Here is a 24,280-nt window from a genome sequence, read left to right as displayed (position 1 = left end):
ACCAAACTCTGAGGTTTTCTCCAGTATTCTTACTAAACAAAATATTTAAAGAAGTGTCACAAAAGCCACAGGAGATCCCTGCCAGGGCCGTTGGACCACCTCAGGTATTTGACCACAGTGCTGCTTTCTACAACACCTGGGGTGAGGCTTGCTTGCACATTACCAGCAAGGCCACATTCCCTTCCACAGCATCCAAACCAGGGTGTCCTCAGGCTTAAACAGCTCCAGCCTGGTTCCCTAGGCATTTGAGTTTAAGACCCCACAGGCCACATGAAAAATTTGACTCCATTTACTGGATTAGCTCCAGCTCTTCAGCTGGGGTCCCCGAAGTAACAGGGCTCAGACAGAGAGGGTCATTCAGACGCAGGTGGCAGGAGGAAGATGGTTTCCCAGGGCCTTCCCAGAAGACCCCCCTGACAGCTCTGCCTTCCTCCGAGACCCCAGCAGACGGCGGTAGGGAGAGCAGGGCTGCCATGCAGCCACCACCCAAGAGTCCCTCTCCCCAGAATGCCAAACGCACCCAGCAGCCTGACCTACTGCTCTCAGTTGCCATTTTCCAGAGCTCTGGTGACAACCACAGCCACCTCACAACCTGTTTGCCAGTGCTCTCTACGTTGCCTGAAATGCTTTCTCTTTTGCCCAATTCTTTCTAATTTCTTCAAGATCAGTCCAAACCCCCAACTTCTCTAGAAGCTTTCCTTGATTAATTTTACTGAAATAGACAATCTCTACCTCTTCTCCACTTATTACCTACCCTTCCTTTTAGAGACTTGGGTTATTGTTTATATTTCTTACGTGTTTACATTTTATCTTCTCAATTAGATTGTCATCTCCTTGAGGGTGAGTGCTGTGCCTAATTTCTTACTGCCGTATTCCTTACAGCACCTGCCACAGTTCCTGAAATGTGCCCCTGATTCACCGATTAGTTCATTATCACCGGTAGCATCGGGTAGTATCTGCCCAGACTTCTCTCGTGAAGCATCCCCAGCAACTAGAAGCATCCCAGAAAGTTCTATCAAATTAGTTTGAGGACAGCATCCCGGCAATTTCCTGGCGCCATGCTTCCTGGACTGCTTCACACTTCGGAAAGAATGGCCTGCTTGCACCCACTCCGTTATTCAACAGAAAACTTGCCTTTGATTCACTAACTTGTAGAAAAGAAAACTGTTGAGCCAGTGTAAGATCCTTCTTTCAAGTTGGCTATAAAACTAAAAGTAACTCAATGGACAGGCTCCTCAGTAGCACCTGCAGTGGGTTGAATGGTGCCCCCCAAAAGAGAGAGCTACCAGGAAACCGTGTGGGTTCTTATTTGGAAAAAGGGTCTTATAGATGCAATTAAGCTAAAGATCTCAAGCTGAGACCATCCTGGATTATTCATCCAGGTGGTTAGCCTTAGACCCAATGACAGGTGTCCTTATAAGAACAGGAAAAGACAGCAGAATTGGAGAGGATATAGAAGAGAAGGTTATGTGACGACGGAGGCAGAGGTTGAAGTTACGTGACCGCAAACCAAGGAACACCTGGAACCACCAGACACTGGGAGCAGCGGGGTCAGGGTTCTTCCCTAGAGCCTTTACAGGAACCCTGGCCCTGTGGACACCTGATTTCAAGCTTCTGGCCTCCAGACCTGTGAGAGAGTAATTTCTGTAGTTTTAGGCCACCAAATGTGGGGTAATTTGTTCCCGCAGCCCTAGGAAACTAACACAGCAATCCTAACTGGAATGCAGGTGGGAAGAGGCAACGGGTGGGAGGGGGTGGTGCTTTGGCTTCAGAGACACCAACTTCAGCATTCATCAAGAGAGAGGAAGGGGACTTTTCACAACCCACCCAGTTCTGCCATTGTGTATTTTTCTAGAAAAGCTTCCACAACATCATTATTGCCCCAGAAGGGCTCACTATTTAGATTGAAGCCAGATACTTTCTCTTTGAACCTTTTTTTCTCTAAGGTAAAGTAGGGTTACATTCCAATCAGGGAGGACCAGATTGTCCTGAAATGTAGAATCTTCAAAATCAATGGCTGTCTCCAAGAACCCAGGCTAATTTGTTTCTTCCTCTATGTATCAAGCATTTATTAAGCATCTACTGTGTTGGACAAATTGGTTAGTCTGGCTAATTACAAACGAGGTCCTGGTTAAAGCCACAGATTCTGGTGGATTGGGGCATCTCCCTCTAAATAGGACCAGCCAAGCTCTCCTAGTCCAGGCTCCAGGAACTCTTTGTAGGGTCCCCCTGTGCATTTGCTTACTGACCCTAATTTACACCCTCACTGTCTTCACCAGTCTGGTTAGTAAGGCGACATGCATTTTTGTACGTGCTCCAAACACTGAGGCACACACAGCGCCACGTTTTATATGATCGCTAGAAGCTATTCACATCCATCTGCAATCCTCTCTCAAAGCTTATTAACAAAAGGAGCCAGAAAAATATCATTGTAGAGGTTGGGGACATGAGTCATTTCCTCTTATAAAACAGACATAGGTCATGTAGAAAAATGTCATTATTTTTTAGAGACACATAGTGAAGTATTTAGAGGTTGAAAGGTTATGATGATTGCAAATCATTCCAAACAACTTCAGTAAAGAATAAATAAATGAGACAAAGGTGGCAAAATGTTCATCATTAAATCTAGGTGATGGGAATATGGGTGTTCACTGCACAGTTCTGCTTTCTCATATGTTTGATAATTACCAAAAATAAAAATAAAATGGGTATATATGTGTATATATATATCAGAGTGTGTGTGTGTGTGTGTGTGTGTGTATTTTACATTTAGGGTTATCTTTCCCCTGTACCGACACTATAAATATTTTCAAGGATGGAGACGAACGGTATCAAAAACGGATGAGATCTGTTTGCAACGAGAAACGCCCGAGAAGGGCTGCAGATCTGTGCAGCGGGCTCTGTCCTCGGGTGCTATTTATGGAAGGAAGAGAAGACCCACCTATTGAGAAAAAGCAGAGTGCAAAACAAGAAAGCTGTGTTGGCACAGAAGCAGGAAAAAAATGCCTTGCTGGGAAAGCACCGCATCAGAAAGATGGTGTTTTTCTGTGAAGTCACAGACAGCTAAGCACTGCTTTAAACGCTGGCAGGGTGATTTTCCAAGTGCATCCAGGGTATGTGGCATTTATTCCTCTAAACAGACATCCCTCCAGGGGGACTGACTGAGGTCCCTGCCCCCACATAGCAGACACACCAGCCCAGGCAGGTATGGTGGGAGGGGGACTCACAGTTCTGAGCACAGGAAGTGCAGGCTGCCCACGTTGTCAATGTAGTTGGCAGGGCTGAGCCAGGGCAGGACCAGCAACAGGAGCGCCTTCATTGTCTGGGCAGCGTGCTGCTTTCCTCCTGGCCACCGTCTCTGTTGGCTGCGGGGGTCCGGCCTGGCCCCTTCAAACAAACCTTGCCATGTCCCCACAGTCCGATCATAAGGAATCTGACTTAGAGCCCTTCAATTGAGCCACACTGATAAATAATTCAGGGGCTGGTGGGAGGACTGCACCCTCTGACTCTCTGATGGAGAAACAGCAGAATGGAGGGACCCACCATGGTTGGCGAGAGGGCTTAGGCTGAGAGCAAGCAGGCCGATGCCTGAAAGGGCCCTGCCCCTCCTGCAGGATGCCGACTGGTTCTTGAGAAGCAGCTGGTACATTTACATCACTGGCTGGGAGCAGATGGGCTGGAAGCTAAACTGTGCTGGGAGAAGGCAGGAGCATGGCATATTTGTGAGTGAGCAAATAACCAAAGTGGTCCTCCAGCTTGCTAGAGCAGGGCACCATAAAGGATTAGCGCCTTGGGAACACAGGCTGGAGATTCGAGCTCAGAGTGAGCCTTCAGATATTGTGACACAGAAGTATGTTGTATGAAGCAACTCCACCTCTAAGTGTACGTTTAGAACATGCATTTAAGGTCGTTTACCTGTCACTATCCTGACTGCACTAGCAGACGTAAGAGAAGTGATGGCTTCCTTCCTGATTTTTAAAAAGTATTCTTGAGGAAAACAAAGAGCCGCGATAAATATAAAGTTCCGTCCAAACAATGTATAGGCTTCTGTTCTGTGAGGAGAACAGGCGCTCCATTCCTCCGTCACCCTGAGTGGCTGAAATAAGCGCTGACACCGGCTGCAGCACCCTGCGAATTTCGTGTGAGCTCTCGAGCCTCAGTCATCTCATCTTTGAAATGGAGCTAACAGTGCCTGATCTGATTGGTCCAGCAGAGCCTGGACCACATCACCTCTCCAGCCTTAAGACCTGTGGTTCCAGACTGTACCATCTAACTTAACAATAGGACTTCTCTGCAGCCCTAAGCTCTGGGATGCCACGGAAGCCCCCAGGAGTCCTCTCCTACTCTATATTCAAGAAGATTAAAATCCATCTTGCCAACTCAAGACCTGAATCTCAATAGAAATGGCTCAAAGGGATAGTTCCATTAATGACAACCAAGCAATCACAGCAACCTATACTTGGTTGGAAGAAGACCAGAGCGAAATCTACAGGATGAAGCCAACTGCAATACGGTGCAGGAAGTAGGAATTTGGCAACAGAGATCTGCATTTACCTGAGGTAGGTCTAAAACAAATTAAAAAGAGCAGATCCTTAGATATGCAGATTTATCTTCTACAGTTTCAATCCAAGATCAGCAACCTTGATAAAGCATGACATGTATTAATTTTGTTGAGGCCCTGATTTGAATTCCATTTAAGTCTGGTAGGCAGTAGTGAATCAGAGCTGGTGAAGAGCAGTAAAATGGTAAAGTCAGGTTTGGTATTTAGATGCTGAAGTCAAACAAGCTAGAGTCTGAACCTGAACTCTACCACATACTGGCTGTGTGACACTGAGCATGTTGTTTAACCTCTCTGAACCTCCACTTCCTCCTCTAAAGAAAGACAATAATAATAGGGCTTAACTCATAGTATTGTTATGAAGGTAGAATATGATAATGCCTATAAAGAACAAAGGGCTTAATTAGTGTTAGCTACTGTTATAAATATTGTTAATAATAATTACTAATAGTAGTGAATGAGGCCCGCTGGCAGCTCAGCACCTGTCTCAAGAGGCTTTGTTTTTCTCTTCTTGTCCTGTCTTTGCCTCCTGCACCATCAGGGACATGACCTGCTATAGTCTTTTCCAGAATATGGAGTTTCACCGAGTCCCAAGACCTGCCCTACTGTGTAGGTCATAACTCACAAACAGCCCTGTGTGTAATAAAGCCTGTGGGTTCTGGAGTGGACTGGACTGCCTTTCTGATCATCTTGGACTTGTCAGGTCACTTTTCAAAGTCTCTGCAAAAAAATAAGAGTGCCTGCCCTTTCACCTCTTTGCATTTTGAGAGGATAAAATTTATTAGTGGATATGAATGCAATATAAAAATGAAGGTATTGTTTTTTGTTGTTGTTTATGTCACTATTGCAAGAACTGTTGGTTGCCTATCCAATATCTAACGTCCTCTTCTTCCTTTAGACAGAACCCAGCTTTTGTTCATGGTGCTGATGCAGTTAACTTCTCTCACCGATGGGCAGCCATGTAATACAGTATTGGCCAGTGAGGTATGAGCAGAAATTACTGGGTGAGGCATCCCAGAAAACTCTTTGAGGAATGGAGTCTCAGTCTGCACACTGTATTTTGCCCTTCCTGCCTTGTTCTTCCCACCTGGTTCCTTCTACCTGAAACTTGGATGTGATGGTAGAGTTTGAGCAGCTATTTTGAGAACATGAGGTGATAAAGCTGAGAATGAAAGCTAATCTGAAAACAGAAAGATCCTGGATTGCTGATGGCATCATAGCCACATCGCAGACTTCCTACCCTGGAATTTGTGTTAAATAAGAAAAACAAAACTTTTAATAGTTAAACCAATATAACTTGGATTTTCTATTACCTGCCATCAGATGTAATCCTAACTAAAACAATCCGTTGGGGATAAAAATCTCCCTTTAAATGGTCATGGATTTCTCTGTAGCTTACTTGACAGTCAGTAGTCCTAACCCTAATCCTTGACACCAGGTTTTGCCTAAGTCCTATTCATCTTTTAAATGTCATCTCAGGGATCCCCTATCACTTCCTATTTTTTTTGTCTCTTTTCTCTTCCCTTGACAGGGAACTCCTTGAAAGGAGGAGTTCTATCGATCATGTTCTCCACCACATCCTTACCACAGGACCTGGAATGCAGTAGATAATGAATATTTGCAGAATTAAAAGGAATTCGACTCAGTTAAAGAGTCAATTATGTGGACCAGCTTTCTTGATCAGAGACAAGAGCAAAACAGAACTTCCAAATGTACAAGAGCTGTGGAAGGGGTTAAGCTTTTATACCAACGGCTAATAAATGACCAGGAAGAAAGGAACAAGGTAAGGAAATTATCTGGAAATGAGTGCCCAGGAGAATTCTGTTTCTTTAAAGAATTTTTTGGAGCATAATCTCATGGAAATTCAATGGTTCTCTCAAAAAGTTATGCAGGAAAAAAAAATGCCTCATTTCTTCCATGCCCAGGAGAGCCAAAAGAACGACTCTCAGCCAGGGAAAACCAGGGAAACTTTGGGTTCAGGGTAGGAAAGTCAGATGAAGGACATGTGTCAATGTTGTAGTGGAGATGCTGAGCCAGGCCGCACTGACCGACAAGACTTCTAACTTGCCCACCCCAACTAGGGTGATGCTCCCGTAGACCTTCGGACAGGCCGTGCAGTCTTCCCTGCACTCGCTGGGCCTGTGTCGTGCTGAACACACTGCAGAAAAGGGCCCTGATAGAAGTAAAGCTCAGGAGAGGTTCCAGGGTCGGTCTTTGGAGAAGAGACTTCCGGGGCACCGGGTGCAAAAATTAATCAAGAAAATAACCCCAGAGAGCCTTCAGTCAGGTGTGCCAACTACATGACATTTCCATTCAGGGTTGATTTCAGATCACTGAACAAAGATTTCTTTATTCACGCTAGTAAATACCTAAGGAGGGTCAGCTTTATTATCTTCCATTTTTATTATCTTCCCTACGAGAGAAACTAAAGGGCAAAGTGACTTGTGCTATGAAACGGTTCAGTGTGTGTGTGTTTTCAACTTCTCTCTTTTCCATTTAAAATGTCATTTCCCCAGAGGTAGATATCGTGGCTTGTATAGATTTTTCTTTCTCAGGGCCAGGCCCACTGTGGATCTTGATAAATATTACAGATGCCGGTGATGATGTTCACAATAAAGATGCAGACTGGAGCCTAAGATGACTCCCACTCAGCATCTAGGAAGGGAAAGCTTTGCCTCCTCCCTCCGATGGTCTGGGTCAGGAGCGATGCACCGACTTGGCCCTCGGCAGCGTCCGGGCTATGTCTGCTGGCAATGTCCCTTGGTTAGGACAGCTGCCATATGACTCGACAAGCCCACCGCCCTCCTGGGAATTCGCTGCAGTAGACCCACGTGACGGGAGTCTGCAAGCATCTAGGAGGGCAGAAGGCCACAGAATTACCCAGAAGTTTCCAAACTTTAGTTCACTGCTTAGATTTCCTTCGTAGAAGTCCTCTCAGCCTGAGGCCGGAAACAGTTGTCCAAGCGGTTGCTGTAGCAGCCAGTGCAGAAGCAGAGTTGGCCCCAAACGTCCCACTTCCAGGTTTACATTCAACTACGGATCCGAAGCAGTTAGATAACAATGTTTACAAGTGTCACAAATTCTGGAGAAAACAGGCAGCATTTGCTTACAGACGAGATGCCATCTGCCTGCATGCCTGACTCCGGCGGACTGTTACCAGTAGCACGGTCCTCGGGACAGGCCGCAAACAGACCTTGGCTGAAGGGGAAAACATTTCTCTACGTGGTGTTCTGTTTTAGAGAGACATGGAGACATCCTAAATGTGATTATTTCTGCAAGAGCTTTGGATTCAACAAGGCCACTGAAATAAATTCCCATTTTACAGGTAGACAAACCTAAGTATGGAGCTTCCTGTGAAGTTCAGCTATGAAGCTCTCCTGCACACACTGGAAGGAAGTGTGGGGATTCCTATCAGTCGCACGGTTTTTTTAAACCAGAATTAATGTTAAGCTCTCCACGCAAGGTCCACTCCGCCTGCCTAGTACATTCCTATACTGCCCTAAGCCAAAGAATGTCTTTTTAAAATTCATTATATTTAAATCCTGACACCAAGAGGCAAAATTTATAAACAGAGCTACCCTTTAGCACAAACATAGGACAACACCCTCCTACAGAAGCCACCAACCCGGAGGCCTCATACAGAAAACCAAGGAACACACTGGCCTCTTAGTGTTCCCCGTTCAAGGAAGACCAGAGACAGTAATATTTAATCTTAATATCCATTCTCAGGGGACAAAGAGGTGGTCTACCCACCCAAGGCCTGAGAGGGCTCTGGGGTCAGACTCTGGATTAGCTCCGAATTCTCCATCCTCACCACTAAAATGCCCAGGGGCTGGGAAGAGAGGAGTGCCTATTAAGCATTTGATGACTAAAATATACACCATATTTTTGGAAATGTTGGTTTCAGCCTACTTAGGAAGCTGAAGTGCGGAGAGGGTCAAGCAGGAGTGTTGAGGCCTGCACTCCTGCCGTGGGGGTTTTCCCCGCATGGAGAGCAGCCGTGGGCACCTGCACTGGACTCTGGGCCACGGCTCAGAGAGGTGACCTTAATTACGTTTGCATGCTTTCCTCCCTGTTGTTTCCCAGCATGCGTATCACTAGCAGCTGAGTGTTCACCAAGCCTTCCCCCCAGGGTTCCTCTGGTGTGTGGGTCACATAGCCTGCGTGGGCAGTGCGTGAAAGTCCCGTCTGGGGACTGAGTGCGCTGTGGCATCTCCCTCCTGGGGACCCCAAAGGTCCCCAACAGCCTCTTTCCAGCCCTTCCCCTTCTCCACTTCTGTTCTGGCCTTGCCTTCAGGTCCATGGGGCATCTTACCCGATTTTTTTAAAGGGTATTCTTGGCCCCCAAATCAGTTCTAGATGAGGGGATGAGGAGGAACTGCTGGGTGAAAGCACCCCCATTTATTTCCTTCTCTCTCTTTCCTCTTTTCTCTGTAAAACTCCTGTGTGGGTGGGGGGGAGAAAAATGACTACCCCCTAAGATGTCCACCCCCTAATCCTCAGAACCTGTGACTATGTTGACTTCCATGGCAAAATTATTTGCAGGTGTGCCTAAGGTAAGTGTGCTGAGATGGAGAGAGGGTCCCAGATTATCCAGGTGGATGCACTGAGTGGATCCCGATGTAATTGCTAGTGTCCTCGTGAGAGGGAGGTGGGAGGGTCAGTGCCACAGAGGAGATGTGACCATGGAAATGGGGAGAGGGAGAGAGGGAGGGAGGACAGAGATGGGAGGGGAAGAGAGAGAGAGAGAGAGAGGCGCAGAGATTCTATGCTTCTATACTGCTGGCTTTGAAGGCAGAGAAAGGAGCCACAAGCCAAGGTGGACTCCAGAAGCTGGAAAAGGCAAGGAGAGCAATTCTCCCCCAGAGCCAAAAGGAACTAGCCCTCCCCACACCCTGATGTCAGTACCTGGAGACCCAGGTTGGGCTTAGAACCCTCAGAACTGTAAGATACCACACTGTGGTGGTTTTAAGCCACTAAGTTTGTGACTACTTGTTACAGCAGCAAGTGGAGAGTATAGAGCTCCCAAACACGAACATATAAATTACAACGACCCACGAATGTGCTGTGTGGAGGGAGCTGTACCAGGGCCTTCTCCTCATGCTCCCCAGCTCAGCTACCCAGCGTGGCCCCACGCGTGGCCCTGGCTCTGCACCAGCAGCTACAACATCCACCCCTCCCCTGACCCCAGACCTACTCTGCTCTAGACACCACCTCTGCTCCCTGCCCCAAACCTTCAGCAATGGTTGCAAACAGATTCCCCATCCCCTTCTGCTCTGGCCACGCAAAAGACAAAGACTCAGATGCATGACCTTAAGAAAAAACACCTGCACCTGCCTCTTGCCCTGGTCATGACAGAGACCAAGATAAACACCAGCGTCCAACGTGCCTCTTGCAGAATGATGTGGTACCATTGCTCACACTTTACGGAGCGCCTGCAGCGCTCTGTGAGAGCAGCTCACGTGCAGCAAGGCCCAGGGCGCCCTGAGGAATGCCCAGGGACAGGACAACGCAAGTGGGCAAAGGCAGAGGTGGACAGGCGGTGCAGGTGGCATCGCTACCAGCAGAGGTGGTCACACCACCAGTCCCTTGCCAGTGTGCGCACCTTGGCCAAAAAGTTCATAGAACAATTCACTTAAAGGACAAAAGTTTTCTAAGTTTCTCATTTTAATCCTTAGTTGAAAATATCCCATATCTCTTCAAAGAACAGTTGGGCTTTGCCAATTCCCATACCAAGGACATTCTAGTCATTGTGGGTCATGTCAGGAGACTTTTCTTCTTATGTGAAAAGACAAGCAATGCCCACCCGGAAATCTTTTTGGGAACCATGAGCCCCAGAGAAAGCTGCTCAGCAGATCCTTCCGGCATCTTCCACATTACAAAATGCGCACATGCGAAATGAGCCAATCCCAAGAGGGCGAACACCAAATGATTCCTCTTCTCTAGGTTCCGTGAAGAGTCAGATTCACGGAGACAGAAAGGAGACTCACGGTCTACTCCAATTCTGGAGGGGCGCGGAGGGGGACTTTTTGTGGAGTGGGTACAAAGTTTCAGCTCTGGAAAGTGGAAAAGTTCTGAGGGTGGGTGATGGTGAGGGGCGATGCACAACAGTGTGAATGCATTGAAGGCCACGGAAATACACACTTAAAAACTGTTAAAACGGTAAATTTTATCTTACGTCTATTTTGCCACCAAAAATGCCCTATAAACCCACACTGATAACACAGCTCCCCCAGGTGCCGTTTCCTTCTACTGAACTGGGACCATGAACACCTAAAATATTTCTTATCTTGAGGGAATCCTTTCATCGGCTGCACAGAAGAAGGCAGAGGGACAGGCCCCCCATGGAGCGCGCAGGGCCGGGGAGGCAGCCCGCCCTCGCCCTCGGGAGGCAGGCGAGTCCCAAGGGGGAACCCTACCTGGTTTGGAAGTGCTGCTCCAGGTCGCAGCGCTGCAGTACCTCGGCGCAGTGCTCCGTGAATGGGCAGGTCACCGGCAGCTTGTTGAGGAGCTTCTGGACCAGGATGCTGGATTTCTTGCAGTGCTGGAGAACCACCGGCATGCGGTCCAGCGGGCAGAAGTCCTTATTGACCAGGAAGTTGGTGAGGCAGAGAGTGCAGTAGGTGTGTCCGCAGGGCGTGTCCAGGGGGTCCAGCAGCGCTTGCAGGCAGATGTGGCATATGAGGTCATCGTCCACGTCTTCTGTGTAGGTGTAGAAGTGATTCTCCTCAGGGGAGTGGGCTTGGCCGCACACCACACACAGGGGTGCAGGGCTGAGATCGGGGTCCCTGACAGGGTCTGGCAGGCTCATGGTCGACTGGGGGGATGGGAAACAGACCCAGCAAAACAGTATTTCCTCAGGAGCCAGTCAGGATCTTTCAGGGCCCATCCACAAGCCTAAAAGAGAACAGCACGACATCTTTGTTTTCACTGTACACTTAAGACCCCTTGTTACCCACATGAGACAATGCGGCCAGTAGAGAGTGCGCTGGCATTCAGCAGGCCAGGGGTAGGTAACAGGACTCTGGGCGTGTGACTTAGCCTCATTCTGCCTCAGTTTAACCATCTTCATGGAGGGAGTAAGGCCTACCAGTAGCATTCTTATGGTGCTGTGGTACAAGCCATGTGGGTAACATCTGAGAAAAGCCTAGAGTAACTCCAAAGAAATATGCTCTAAGAAATGTAATTTGTTAATGAAATTAAATGGATCAGTGATTTATAATATTCTCTGTCAGATGAGGACAAGAAAAAACATTAACAATTTAATGGCTTTCTCTTATCTTTCTTCCACACCTTTCTCTAAAATCAGGAAGTGTAGGACAGCAAAGCCTTCAACTAATAAACACTCTGAGAAGAAATAAGAGCTGTTGAGTCTGTTGCATTTCTACTACGGTGAAAGCATTGTTTCCTGTACGTTTTCTCTCACTCAGTCAGTTAGTTACTTGCTGGTTCAGTGGGTTCTGGAAACACAGTGCTTGGGTTTCCTGCCATCACTGTGGATAAAGATTTAAACTTTGGGGATAGTAATAGCCTACCACGTGGGATTGTTGTAAGGATTAAATCAGATAGGATATATACAGCTTTTAGAATTGTGCCTGATATACAGTAAGTGCTTAATAAATATAGTTATTATTCTTATATGTATTGCTATTGAATTCATTTGGTCTCCAGTCTAGCTTAATTGGCCTGGAAACTGGAATCTTTAGTTGCTATAAGGGATCTTTTTGCTTTGTTCTAATAGCACTCTTTTGTTCAATTATATATATTTCAAACCAGTAGAATACTATCATGCTATGTATTTTCCTTTGGTATAGGAATCCAGAATAATGCAGTTCTCAACATGCCTGATCAACATCTAGGAAAATCAGTCAATACATTTTTTTTGGCACCAACTCTGAGCCAGGGAATGAGCTGGGTACAGAAACCTTTCAGAGAGCTTTAAAGGTCATGCCCCTGCCTTGTGGAGTCTGCTGTCCAGGCGAGTGGACGTGAGCAGTTAGTTGGAAGCCCAGGTAAGCAGTGCAAACAGAGCTATGCACCAGGGGACCCTGGGCCAGCTGTCATGACGACTGAGAATCCCACCCCCCACCCCACCCCCCAACTCAACGTTCTTTTCTGAAAGTAAGTAAAAAGACTTGATGCCTTCCACAAGGACATCAAGACACATGAATAGCCCAGCAGGAAACTGGTCTCATTTGGAAACAGCACAACAGTCATAAATTGTGTTACATCTTTTTTCTTATCCAAATAGAGTCTGAGGTTGTTTGTACAAACATCGCCTTATCTCAAAAAGAAAATACATTGACTTCAAACTTTCATTGGGTCATCTTCGTGTTTACATTTTTGTGCTGTGCTAACATGCCAGAAAGAACACTCTAGCCAGGAGGTCGAAGTAAAATACCCTGAATGTGAAAACATTTAGGAACGATAGCATTTTCTTTAGCATCAAAAGGGACTGCAGAAGGCGAAGGTAGTGGGTGCAGAAGGTGAAGTGGCTTCTAGTCAGATTTTATGGAAACCTATTTGTCCTCAAGGCTGACAGAAGGTAGTAGAACTACACAGAGAAAACTTTAAGTGGCATGAAAAATAGTTGAAAGTAAACATGAAAATGGAAATGGGCCACCCAAAAGGTTACCCTCTGCTATAGAAAAACAGGGGTCACAAATTTTGAACTAAAGCTCTAGATCTTTTAAAAGTTTCTCTGTAAGAACTTTGTCAAATACTCCCTCCCGTGTTTTGTTCCCACCCATCCGTTCACATGTGCTGCCCTGGGGAATGACAGGCACGTCGCTCTGGCTGTGCCACTGACAGACCACTTCACCTTTCGGGGCCATTCCTTTGCTGGTGAAATGGCAGAGTAGGACCCGATTTTTGGTTTCAAACTACGCTCTGGGGAAGGTGTCGGGTGCCTCAGTGTCTTCCAGTGGGAGGGAAGGACATGAGGAGGGAGCTGCGGCCACTTCCCTGCCCCACCCAGTCTCAGCTCCACTTCTGTCTCTGACACAGCGCGTCCCTGATGATGCTCTGTTTGAAGAACCCTGGCTTAAACACACACAAAAACCACCAGACCAGTTACCTAAAGTCCCTTTCAGAAAGAGAGGTCTATGATTTCGTGCTAATAGATTGGAGGCGTTCTGTTTTCTTTCAGGTGATTGGCTATTTGGGAAAATCCTTTTTTTCCCCTTTGCTTTCTAACATCTTCTGAGCGTTGACCTTGAGCCTGGCGCTATGCTAGGGGCCTTACACAGTACGTTGTTTAACCCTCGCAGTTCCCCAGGGTGGGCTGTATTCCCCCCATTTAACAGATAAGGAAACTGAAGTGTGACAGGCAGGTAGCTTGCTAGTCACCCTAAACAGAAACAAACCCAGCAGGGGCTGCTGACTGCCGTTCAGCACCTGTGTGGCCCTGTGGTCCCCCAGCTCTCCCCTGACTGTGACTGGTCAGAATCCCAACAGCATAGCTAACCACATATAAAAGCCCTGGGAAATTATCAGTTTTAAAGTCTCTTTATGCCTCACTGCAAGCAGGACTTTCCAAGATAGCTGAGCAAAAAGTTTCTTTGACTTTACTGAGGGCGAAAATGCCCAAGATGGAATTAGTGGAATGAGGCAAGCAAAGAACAGCAGGTTTTAATCCCACTCCAATTTTTCTTTCTTGCTCCCTCCCTCCTTCCTTCCCCCTCTCTCTCTCTCCCTCCGAGAGCACTTTGAACTCCCTGGCACTGACCCACGGGCATAAACAGATTCTTCGTATAATATTAATGTATACACTGCTGTATATATTTTCTAACTTTGCGTTAGACTAAATAAAGCCTATATGAATAAACACAGATTATGAGAGAATTGACCGAACGAGCAGTTTCGGCTCTAAGGAAAGAATTAGGTAGACTTTTAAAAATATGATTAAGAACATTACCTGACATTTCTTATTTCTGGTTTACATCTTATAAACATGTATGACGTATCATGCTTTTAGACATAGGTGTGCCTTGCTGCTAAACTCAGAATGATCAAAAATCATTAAGGCTTAAAAGGTAAACTATTTTCTCCCCCAAAAGTGAGTGAGAGGGCCTGTCAGCTTTGGGCCCGTAAACATTAACCCATGTGTCAGCCGTCAGCACCTCGGCCATGGCTGAAGAAAGGAGAGAAAGCTATCGTGGAATTTTTTTTTCTCAGTTTGGAGGAAGAGCACAGAAGTAGATTCCCTCCTTGGGTGTGTGCGTAGGGACTGGGGGAGGTACACCCTACTGTGGCTTAGGAACCATTCTTCCTCCCTCGCCTCTGATCTGGGGTAGACCAGAAGCCTGGGGTGACTTTTAGAGATAATGTGTTGTCTACATACTGTAGTGCTGAGAAGTCCCAGGAAAAATAAAAATCTCCATCTCTGTCTGTCCCTGATCCCTGCTTCCTTTCTCACCAGTTTGTGGTCTCACCTGAAACCTGTACAGAATGTGACCTAACTTTCAAATTCTGACCTTCAGCAGTTGACAACCAGGGCATCCCCGAATTCTGACCTTCCGCGGCTGACAACCAGGGCATCCCCGAGCACGTGTGAGCCAGTGCTGGCCTCAACCAAACGGGTCGTTAGAACTTGCATGTGTGCTGCCACCTGCACTAAGAACCCAACAGACTCAAGAACAGCCCCCGAGGTGCAGCCTGTTTGCGGGTGGAAATGTTTCTGCAGGAGGTAACTTCCCAGAACAGCAGACTCGGTGTGCACTAACTCTCCTTCAGGGCACGCTGGCTTTACAGACAACGGCTGTCCGACGAAGTCTGCAGAGTAACCACACGCTCACGAGAGAGGCGGTGGGTCCGTGCACCACGTGGCATGCGGCACTGGCAATTTCACCTGGCCTCCCACTGCAAGGACAGGACTTGACTCTGAGCATCGCTTCAGTACCGGCACGAGTCAGTTTCCCACAGTCGCAGTGGGACGTCACATTATTAAAAAGAATCTATCCCGAACAAGTGGATACAAAGGCTGTGGGACATATAAAAAGAATGAAATCTTACCGTGTGCGACAATATGGATGGACCTAGAGGGTGCTGTGCTAAGTGAAGTAAGTCAGTTGGAGCAACAGTCCAATGAGACCTGGGTTAAAAGTTAGTGGCACGCCTGAGCCAAGTTTGTAGTTCTCTGTTTTTGCAACTGCAAAGCTAGCAACCAGGTTGGGTACAAGGAAAATATCGAGACCCACAGAGGTTATTGGTAACAGAGCTGCACCCAAACCAGCCTTGACACCCCACTCTCTCTACTCAGGTTTCTAAAAAGAATAGCAACAGGGTCTTGGTTAAGTGCAAAATTTAAGGGGGCACCAAAAATCTCAGTGATCCCAATAAGTAATATTTTAATGATTATTTAAAAAAACCAAAAGTAATGCAAAAAATCCATAATGAAGAAAAGATCAAAAAGTATTTAAATAAAGACAGGATCCATAAGCTAAAGTTATTTAAAAATTATTTAAGATTATCAGTCAAGCCTTGGATGGATTTCTCAGTTGGTTAGAGAGTCACCCAGATACACCAACACCAACATTGTGGGTTCAATTTCCCATCAGGGTACACACAGTACTCAACCAACGAATGCACAAATAAGTGGAACAACAAATCGATGTTTCTCTCTTGTCTATCTCCCTCTCCCTCTCTATTCCTCCCTCCCTCCCTCCCCCCTTCCTCTCTCTTTAAAATCAAATGAATAAAAAAATTTTTTAAAGAGATTATCAGTCAAGAGAAATTGTCAAATATGGCGACTTCTTCCATTGAAAATGAGATAAGCAAAGAGGTAGACTTTGAAAATATTTTTGAGCTTGCCTCTTTTAAAGCCAGGAAAGTGAAACTATTTTTTAAAAGTTCTGTTTTTAGTATAAATAAGACATTTAAACCTAACATGATGTTGTGATTTTTACTACATTTACATTTTACGTTTCCCACATTTTTCCACCTCCCTTAATGTTGCCATGACAAAATACACAAAAGCACGTGCATCAGGGATCCACACGTCCTTCCGCCTCAGGCTGCAACATGGATGAGCACAGCGCCAGTGGGATAACTGTGTCTGTTATTTAGAAATGTCTTCATGGATTCGTGTGGGTGTGTTTGCAATGGGCCAAGTAGGAATTTTCCACAGGCGTGGTTCTTCGGTAGATGCCCCTCCCCTGAATACGGGGAGAAGTCCAAGGTGACTAGTACACCTGAAACACTTTCCTTCTCGGGCACCTGTGCATCTTCTTGGAGGGTGGGAGGAAGGAACACCTGGAGCTGCAGGATTTCTGCCCATTCCATTGCCCCGTGGCAGCTGCCCCGGGCCTGCCACTGTTTCAACTTTTTCATGTGTTAGTGAGCCTCAGTGAATGTTAATCAATGTTTGTACTCTGGGTAGAAAAAAGGTATCTCTGACTTGCTATTTGTTTAAATGGTTTCCATTTCTCTTTTGTTATTTATTATGTTGGTAAATTTTAGAACAAAAAGATTTATCAAAATAAAGGAGTGCTTACAAACACGTGGAGAGCCCCAAATTCCCCAAATGCCCCAAATGCATTTGTTCTGGGGATCAGGTTATGCATGAAGGATTCTAACATGGAACCGTTTGGCCAATGAGGACTCTCTTCTGTCGATATAAATCTACCGGATGCCACTAAATATCTTTCCACTTCCTAAATTGTGTTCATAGTCCTTGTGTTTGCTTTCAGGGGCCCCACTCGTCTACTTTATTAACCTTGACTTTTCTATCCCCTCTGTGGCCAAGAATTGTTAGTAGCTTCTTCCAGGCCTCAGAGCAGCATCTCCTGCTCAGTCTGCTGCCTCCCCCAAGAAAGCAGAGTCCTATAGGCTCTGGGAGTGGTATTGTCCTGGAGTTTGGGGGTTCATTCTCCCACACATTGTAGGAGGGACACTGATAAATTAGGGTGTTTGCAGAGGAGAGTGGTCAAGTTCCTGGGGTCTGGAACCCTGAAGGAATGCCAGATGAACCGAAGGCTGCTGAACCTGGAGGCGGTTGTGAGGTGTGTCTTCACACACTTAGAGGGCTTACGGAGCTAGACACATGCTAACTAGCTCCTGCGATAATGCTGGCACCCACGGAGGGGCTGCTGAGTTCTAGCGAGGCCGGTTTTCGCCCAGTGCATGGACTTTCCCTCTCTAATAGAGCTGCCCAAAGGCAGACTGATGCTTTATAAAGTAACAGAGACCTTCTGCACGGAAGGACCATCCCTCAAGGCTCCCTTTCAACCCGCAGAGTCAGTGGCTACAACATTTCATCTTTGTCCAGGTTAAAGTGCCAACGGAGGACATACTGCCCTTTCACCAAGAAGGTGGAGTCTTCCATTGCTTTTAAACATTTTTTTCAATTACAGTTTACTTCTGATGTTATTTTGCATTGGTTTCAGGTGTACAGCATAGTGGGTAGACAATCACATAGTTACACAGTGTTCCCCCCAATATTTCCAGTGCCCACCTGGCACCGCACATAGTTATTGCGATATGATCAGCTGATGATATTCCCTGTGCTGCACTTTACATTCCCACGAGTATTTTGTAATTATACCTCTTCAGTCCTTCACCTCTTCTCTCCCAGTCCCCCAGCTCCCCTCCCCTCTGGCAGCAATCAGTCTGTTTTCTGTGTTTATGAGTCTTTTTCACTTTTGTTTATATTGTTCTTCAGATTCCACATGTAAGTAAAATCATATGGTATTCGCCTTTCTCTGACTGACTCTGTTGCTCCAGCTGATTATTATACTTGTTAGAGATGCCAGGTGAGCAGTTTGCTTAAGGACTCAGGATGCAAGAGGACGAAAGGAAGAACTTGCCTCAAATGAGAGGAAAGAAGTGTAATCTAAAGCCAGGTCCCCCAAAGATCACAGATGACTGGACCCTGAAATAGCTTTGCTTGGTGAGTAGACACAAGAGCCCAGTCTCTGAAGCAAGGACACCGAGCGGACTGTGACATTTTAGAGGCGGTGTGTGGCTCTGTCCTACTGTAGCTGTGTTTGCTTTGCAAGTCTTGCTGACTTATTTAATGTTGTTTGAAATCTTTTAATCTGTTCAACCAACCCTAATGTTTTACAGTGTGTCTCCAACACAGGAAGTCTAAGAACGCCTGTACCAGATGATCTCCGAGGTAATTTTTTGCTGCGAGAAACTGAGCTTAGGGATTTTTGTTGTTGATGATGATGCTTTAAAACTTGGGGGGCAGAACAGCTGCAGTGTTGGCTTCAAACTGGTGGTTGGGGCCACCTCTCAGGGAAGAGATCACAACCGCAGTCAAAAACACCATCCTGGACCTTGAAAACCAGAAGAACCCCCCACCAAGGAACAGAACGGACCAGTGCCGCTGAATTGGTGGCCTTGCCTCTCTTTCTAAAATAACTACCCAGCAGGCGTGTGTGTCTAACCACTGCCCTGCCCTGGCTGGAATCCTCAATTAGACTATTGGGGGGAAAGCAATTGCCAAAATTAGGGCAACCTCCATCCTCTATTAAACGTAGTAAATTTATAATTACAGTTTAGATTATGGATAAGTTGAGTAAGACTTGTAGGTGTCAGTAATCAATATCAATTCGATGCCATCAATTTTTTGAATAAATACCAGCTGTGAACTAATGAACATAAGAGAATGGACCAATGGACCACTCCTTAGCTTAGAGACATGTCTGTGATAAGGAGGAATTAGGGGCTTTAGAAACCGGAATAAAAATAATCACACATGGGATAAAAGATGTTCTTGCACAAAGAGCCTGAGTAGGAAGTAGGGGCTTGGGGAGTAGGGTGACATGGGGGTGCCATCTGCAGAGGAAAGGGAGAGGCAGCAGAAGGGCAGCGGGTGCCGATGGGCCGTGGCCAAGGTCGGGGTTAGCTCTGCTCCAAATTCATATCTAAATCTATGCTCTCCAAGAGAGCGCAGGCATGAAATTGCCTGCAATCTGTGAATGACACTTGCTTGCATAGCTTCGCCAACACTAGAAAAGACAGGAAAAACATATAAATGGTCTTTATAGAGGTCAAAATGTGGCCAGGAAATTAAAGGAGAACTAAACTAGAAGGAGACAAGGTAACACATCTGGAGTCAATAACAGAAACACAGGTATTCAGAAAGAGGGGAAAAGACCAAGGGAGGTAGTTAAGGGGAAAGAGTCCCAAGCAGCTCGTCAATGAGATCCAAGTTCAAGAAGCCAGGGCAGGCCTGCACCAGCCGGTTGGAGAGCAGCTTTGCCCTTGCTGACAGATTTTACTGCCTTTCCCCCGGGGTGTGACAGCACCTTTCTTACTTGGGTTGCTGTGTAGGAACTCTGGCCCAGGAAAGATGTCCTTCCAGTTCCCGGTCTATCAACATGGTAAAATAAAAATTTGTGTATTTATTCTTCCATGTTTAAACTTCAGTCACCTTTCAAATGCTCTCCACTTGATACAACACACCTATTGAGAGATGTTTGCCTCCTCTCAGAACAGTTCTTGAACTCGTCAATTTTGATGCCTTTTAGTGCTTCTGCCGTGTTTGTTTCACCTCTCCCACATTGGCAAAATGTTTCCCTTTGAGGACATTTTTCACCCAAGGTGAGATCAGATGAATACGGAGGGTGGGGTGCGGGGTCATACTGTTTTTCGTCAAAAACTGCTGAACACTCAGCGCAGTGTGGGCAGGTGCACTGATGAATCACCCATCATGAAATGGACAAAAGCGTTGAGTCTTCCAAACAAATTTCACTGACCCTGAACGCAGCCTCTCACAACGCCATCTGGTACACTGACACGGCTGGGTTCCTAGAACACTCATCTAGTGGGGGCCGGGGGCACAGCTATACTACAAGGAACCTGCCCTCTAGAAAATAATTCTATTTTGAGGGGTCCCCCCGTATAGGGCTGACCCCCACCAACAACTAAAATGAAGGCGGGGTGTTCTGTGTTTGCCCGAGAGTGAGTTCGTGCACTCACACGTGTCACTGGAGCCCCAGAAGGCTGACGTCAGAGGAGAAGCGGGCATTCCCCCGCCCAAAGCTAACAAAACAATTTCAGGAAATGCTTTGTGTTTTGTTTTTTTTTTTAAATGGATAACCTTTTTCGGAGAGAAGAACAAGATGAAGGAAGGTATTTGTACTGTCAACATTTTTCGTCTGTGTTTCAATTCTACAGGTACTCATTACACATGCTGGCATTTGTCTTAAATTCTGTGAGAGCTGCCACAGGGAATTCAATTTCATTTGCAATGAGTTTAATTAGGAAAATAAAGCACACATATAGAAAAAAATGTTGGAACACCGCGAGAGAATCCACAGTAAGTATGGCTATGAGTATGGTCTTCCAAGACAAGAGCAGGGACAAGTTTGGAGGGAAAGGGCCAAGAGAGTAGCGTAGTGTGGCCCAGAACAGTCAGGGAAAGGACGTGGAAGAGACGGCCCTCTGCAAGGACAGTGAAAGATAAATGGGATTTGGACAAGTGGAAAGAAATCTAGGTTTGGGGGAAGGACCTGAGCAAATTTCTCCGTCAAGGAAGAGGAGCACGCACAGTGGTGTTTGCTGTTCCCACAGGATAGTCTGTATTTGAGGTTTTTAAATTATTTATTTAGAAGTCGCAAGAGTTTGAGTTGGATAAGGATCTTAGATTCTACCAAGTACAGGAACCCTTGCTGCAGCATCCCTGAGGGATGACCTACCAGCGTCTGCCTGAAGCACCTGCAGTGATGGGGAGATTATCCGAGGAGAGCTTCTCTCCCGTCACTGTGACCTTCGGCCCTTGTCCTGCCTTTCAGTGTAACAAAGATCACATTCACTTCCTCAAACAGGACGGCTCTCCCACCCCCCAATTAAAGACAGCGTTGTCGGTGGTTTCTCTCTTGTCTTTCCTTTTTGCCTCTGGTTCTTCCAGGTGCCCGGCTTCCTGGGTATTCCAGGGGGTGGTAAATGGTCTACTCAGGACATCTCTGATTTAAGGTCCTTTTGAAAACATGGCACTTGGAAGTGAATACTTATCTAGCTGGGGATTAGTGGGCTAAGGATTCTGTAAAATAATCACTCATCATTTCCTTAACCAGGACTCTACTTAGGTGTAAAAGCAACCTAAGGTGGCCTTTATGGATTTGCTTTTGTAGGTACATCACATCCCTGACCAAAAATACTCAGTAGGTCTTTAGCATATAAAGCACTACTATGCCCTGAATATAGAAATAAATAATGATAGTGGCAAAGGCTGCCAATTTGAACTACCCTTGCCTATATTTTGCCCAGTATTTTCATGTCCAAATGGATAAGGAATCTCTCCATAAGCAGTGGGAGGGGCCTGTGTGTATGCATGTCAGTTGGGGTATACAGGAAGCAGAATGATGGCCCCCCAAAAGACATGACCAAGTCCTAAACCCCAGAACCTGTGAATGTGACCTTATTAGAAAAATGGTCTTCGAAGAAGTAATTAAGGATCTTCAGATGAGATCATCCTGGATTATCTGATTTACCCTAAATCCAATGACAAGTGTCTCTAGGAGACAGAAGGAAGAAGACGCAGACAGAGAGAAGGTGATGTGAAGACAGGTTGGGGTTATGCAGCCACAGCCAGGGAGCACTGGGTAGGGCTGATGACGGACCCCCCTCTGGAGCCTTCGGAGGACGTGAGGCCCTGCCAACACCTTGATTGCAAGCTTCTGGCCTCCAGAACTGTGAGAGACCAAATGTGTGTTGTTTTAACCCATGAAGTTTTTGGGAATTTGTTGCAGCAGCCCTGGGAAACCAATACAGGGGGGGCTGTGTATTCCCAGGGGCATTCCCCAGAAACAGGGCAAACGTCCCCCGTGACGCACTGCAGCACTTCTCCGCCCAGCTCAGGGTGACAGAATCTGCTGGGTGGCAGCTACTTAGACCGCTCACATCCTTCGGGACAGCAGTTTTGCCCTAGCATAAAAATGTAACAATTCCCTTTTAATCCATTCCTGAGTTAGAATACAGACACCTTCAAGGATAACTGTTAAACTGCGTTTGTCAGGGCCCCAAGCGGAAAACAGGCTGAGGACAGAATGGCTGAGGGTGTGTGTGTTGTTGTAGACATATTACAAGCACAGCGATGATACTTAATGAGGGCTATGAAAACACGAGGTGACTCACGTGTTAATGTGAGCATGCAGGAGCCTAAACATGCAGGGTTCTATTCAGACAGGCCACGTGACCAACCAAGCAGTCATCAGCAAGTTATGCAAATCATCTCACCAGATAGCAATGACATGCGTGTGCTGTCGCCATTAAAGAAAATTCTTGGAGAGCTTCCACTCTGCTGTTGGTGAATTCTTCTTGTGACAAGTGCATCAAACACAGAAACAAATAAGAGTCACTGGAAAATCATGGTGGAATTCAAGTCCACGCATTCCAAGTCACAAATTAGCGATGTAAAAAAAAAAAGGCCCTGACTAATTGGGACACAATTACCGCCACTCTTAGAAGTATACTACTCAATCCACCACTCCAAGCCATGTGGCTTGCTAGAGCAGGGACAGTTCTTCTAGAGAAGCAGAGGAATTAGAAGAGAATTAGAATAATTAAAACTGTAAATTTCAAATTTGGAGGTCATCTCGTCTACCCTCTGCTTGAAGCAGGAATCCATTCTCTCCCCTTCTTTTTAGAATATAAAACAGTAATTATTAATATTTAATAAGCAGTTCACTAGGAACAAGTACATGTATTTTCTCACTTAATCTTTAAAATGGTCCGATGAGACCAGTGATATAATCTTTATTTACAGATGAGTGTATGGGCTGCTAAAGAAATACAAATTCTCTTTGGCTGGCCGGCCTGCCTGCCTTCCTTCCTTCCTTCCTTCCTTCCGCAAACATATACCACATGCTAAATACACTAAAAACCATTCACCTTCAGGGACAGGAACTCAATACCCCAAAGGCAACCTATTAGGTTTGGAGACAACGCTAATTCTTAGAGAGGCCTTCCTCGTATTGATCTGAAATGTGTCTCTGAGTAACTAAACTGGAAGTCACTCTGGTGTCCTCAAGTCTCTTAGAACAAAATGAGATATGAGGAAATGGTGATTGTAAGAGGTTCACAGGAGATAGCCAGCATTTTCTGTTTCTGGTTTCAGTTCACTGAAGTGTTTGTTCTGAGAAACTGTTACGTTTTTCATGTTCATTCTTATTCGTTGGGGATGGTAGATGGTTAGATCCCATTAACCCCGAAAGAGTGATGTAGTCTTCCTTCCAAATAGTTTTGAAAAGCCTTCAATCCTTTGGACACACTGTCAGAGGAAATTTGCCACCCACGTAAAAGTGAGTCCATGTGTTGCCAGCACGTAAACATGGGGCATAGGGGTCCGCCCTCAGGAGGCCCGTGAATACTGAGGGCACATTTCAGAGCCTCCCTCAGAGGTCTCTCTCGACAGCCTCTCACAGGATAGCCTTTAAGTCATGGGGGCCCTAGCAGACCTGATTCTCTTCACTTTAAGTGAGGAATTCAAATCTAAAGAGGAGACACTGGAAGCCAGGCAGCCAGGCAGCCAGGAATCACTGCTCCAGAAGAATCCACTGTTTATGTACATTGCAGAGCCCTACTGTCCACAGCTCTGCAACGACCAGGCCTCTGACATGACAGCTCCCCTTCCCTGGAACTCCAAGACAAACAAGATAATCTTTGATAAGAGGTTTTCCTCCTCGGCCTTTGGGAGCCTTCCAGGGAAATCGGTTTTGCTCACAGTCTTTGGCCCTTAACTACTGTTTCCATCATTATTATATCCAGACTAAG

At 46.2% G+C, this 24,280-nt stretch overlaps 1 protein-coding gene across 3 annotated transcripts in view; it reads right to left on the bottom strand.

The window, feature by feature from the left end:
• The window catches only part of LNX1 (ligand of numb-protein X 1), a 148,804-nt gene that overhangs the window by 73,447 nt on the left and 51,077 nt on the right, over window positions 1-24,280 (bottom strand). For 2 of the 3 annotated variants that reach the window (XM_024573910.4, XM_053923561.2), the window contains one exon: window positions 10,978-11,455. In XM_024573910.4, coding sequence (XP_024429678.2) covers window positions 10,978-11,369 — 392 coding nt within the window. In that variant the 5' untranslated portion in view covers window positions 11,370-11,455. Of the gene's footprint in view, window positions 1-3,227; window positions 4,950-10,977; window positions 11,456-24,280 lie in introns of those variants that run through there. The other variant, XM_024573911.4, reaches the window with a different exon arrangement.

Source organism: Desmodus rotundus, chromosome 4 (genome assembly GCF_022682495.2).
Source record: "Desmodus rotundus isolate HL8 chromosome 4, HLdesRot8A.1, whole genome shotgun sequence".
NCBI classification, from domain to species: Eukaryota; Metazoa; Chordata; class Mammalia; order Chiroptera; family Phyllostomidae; genus Desmodus; species Desmodus rotundus.
This window is presented reverse-complemented; position numbering and strand designations above follow the sequence as displayed.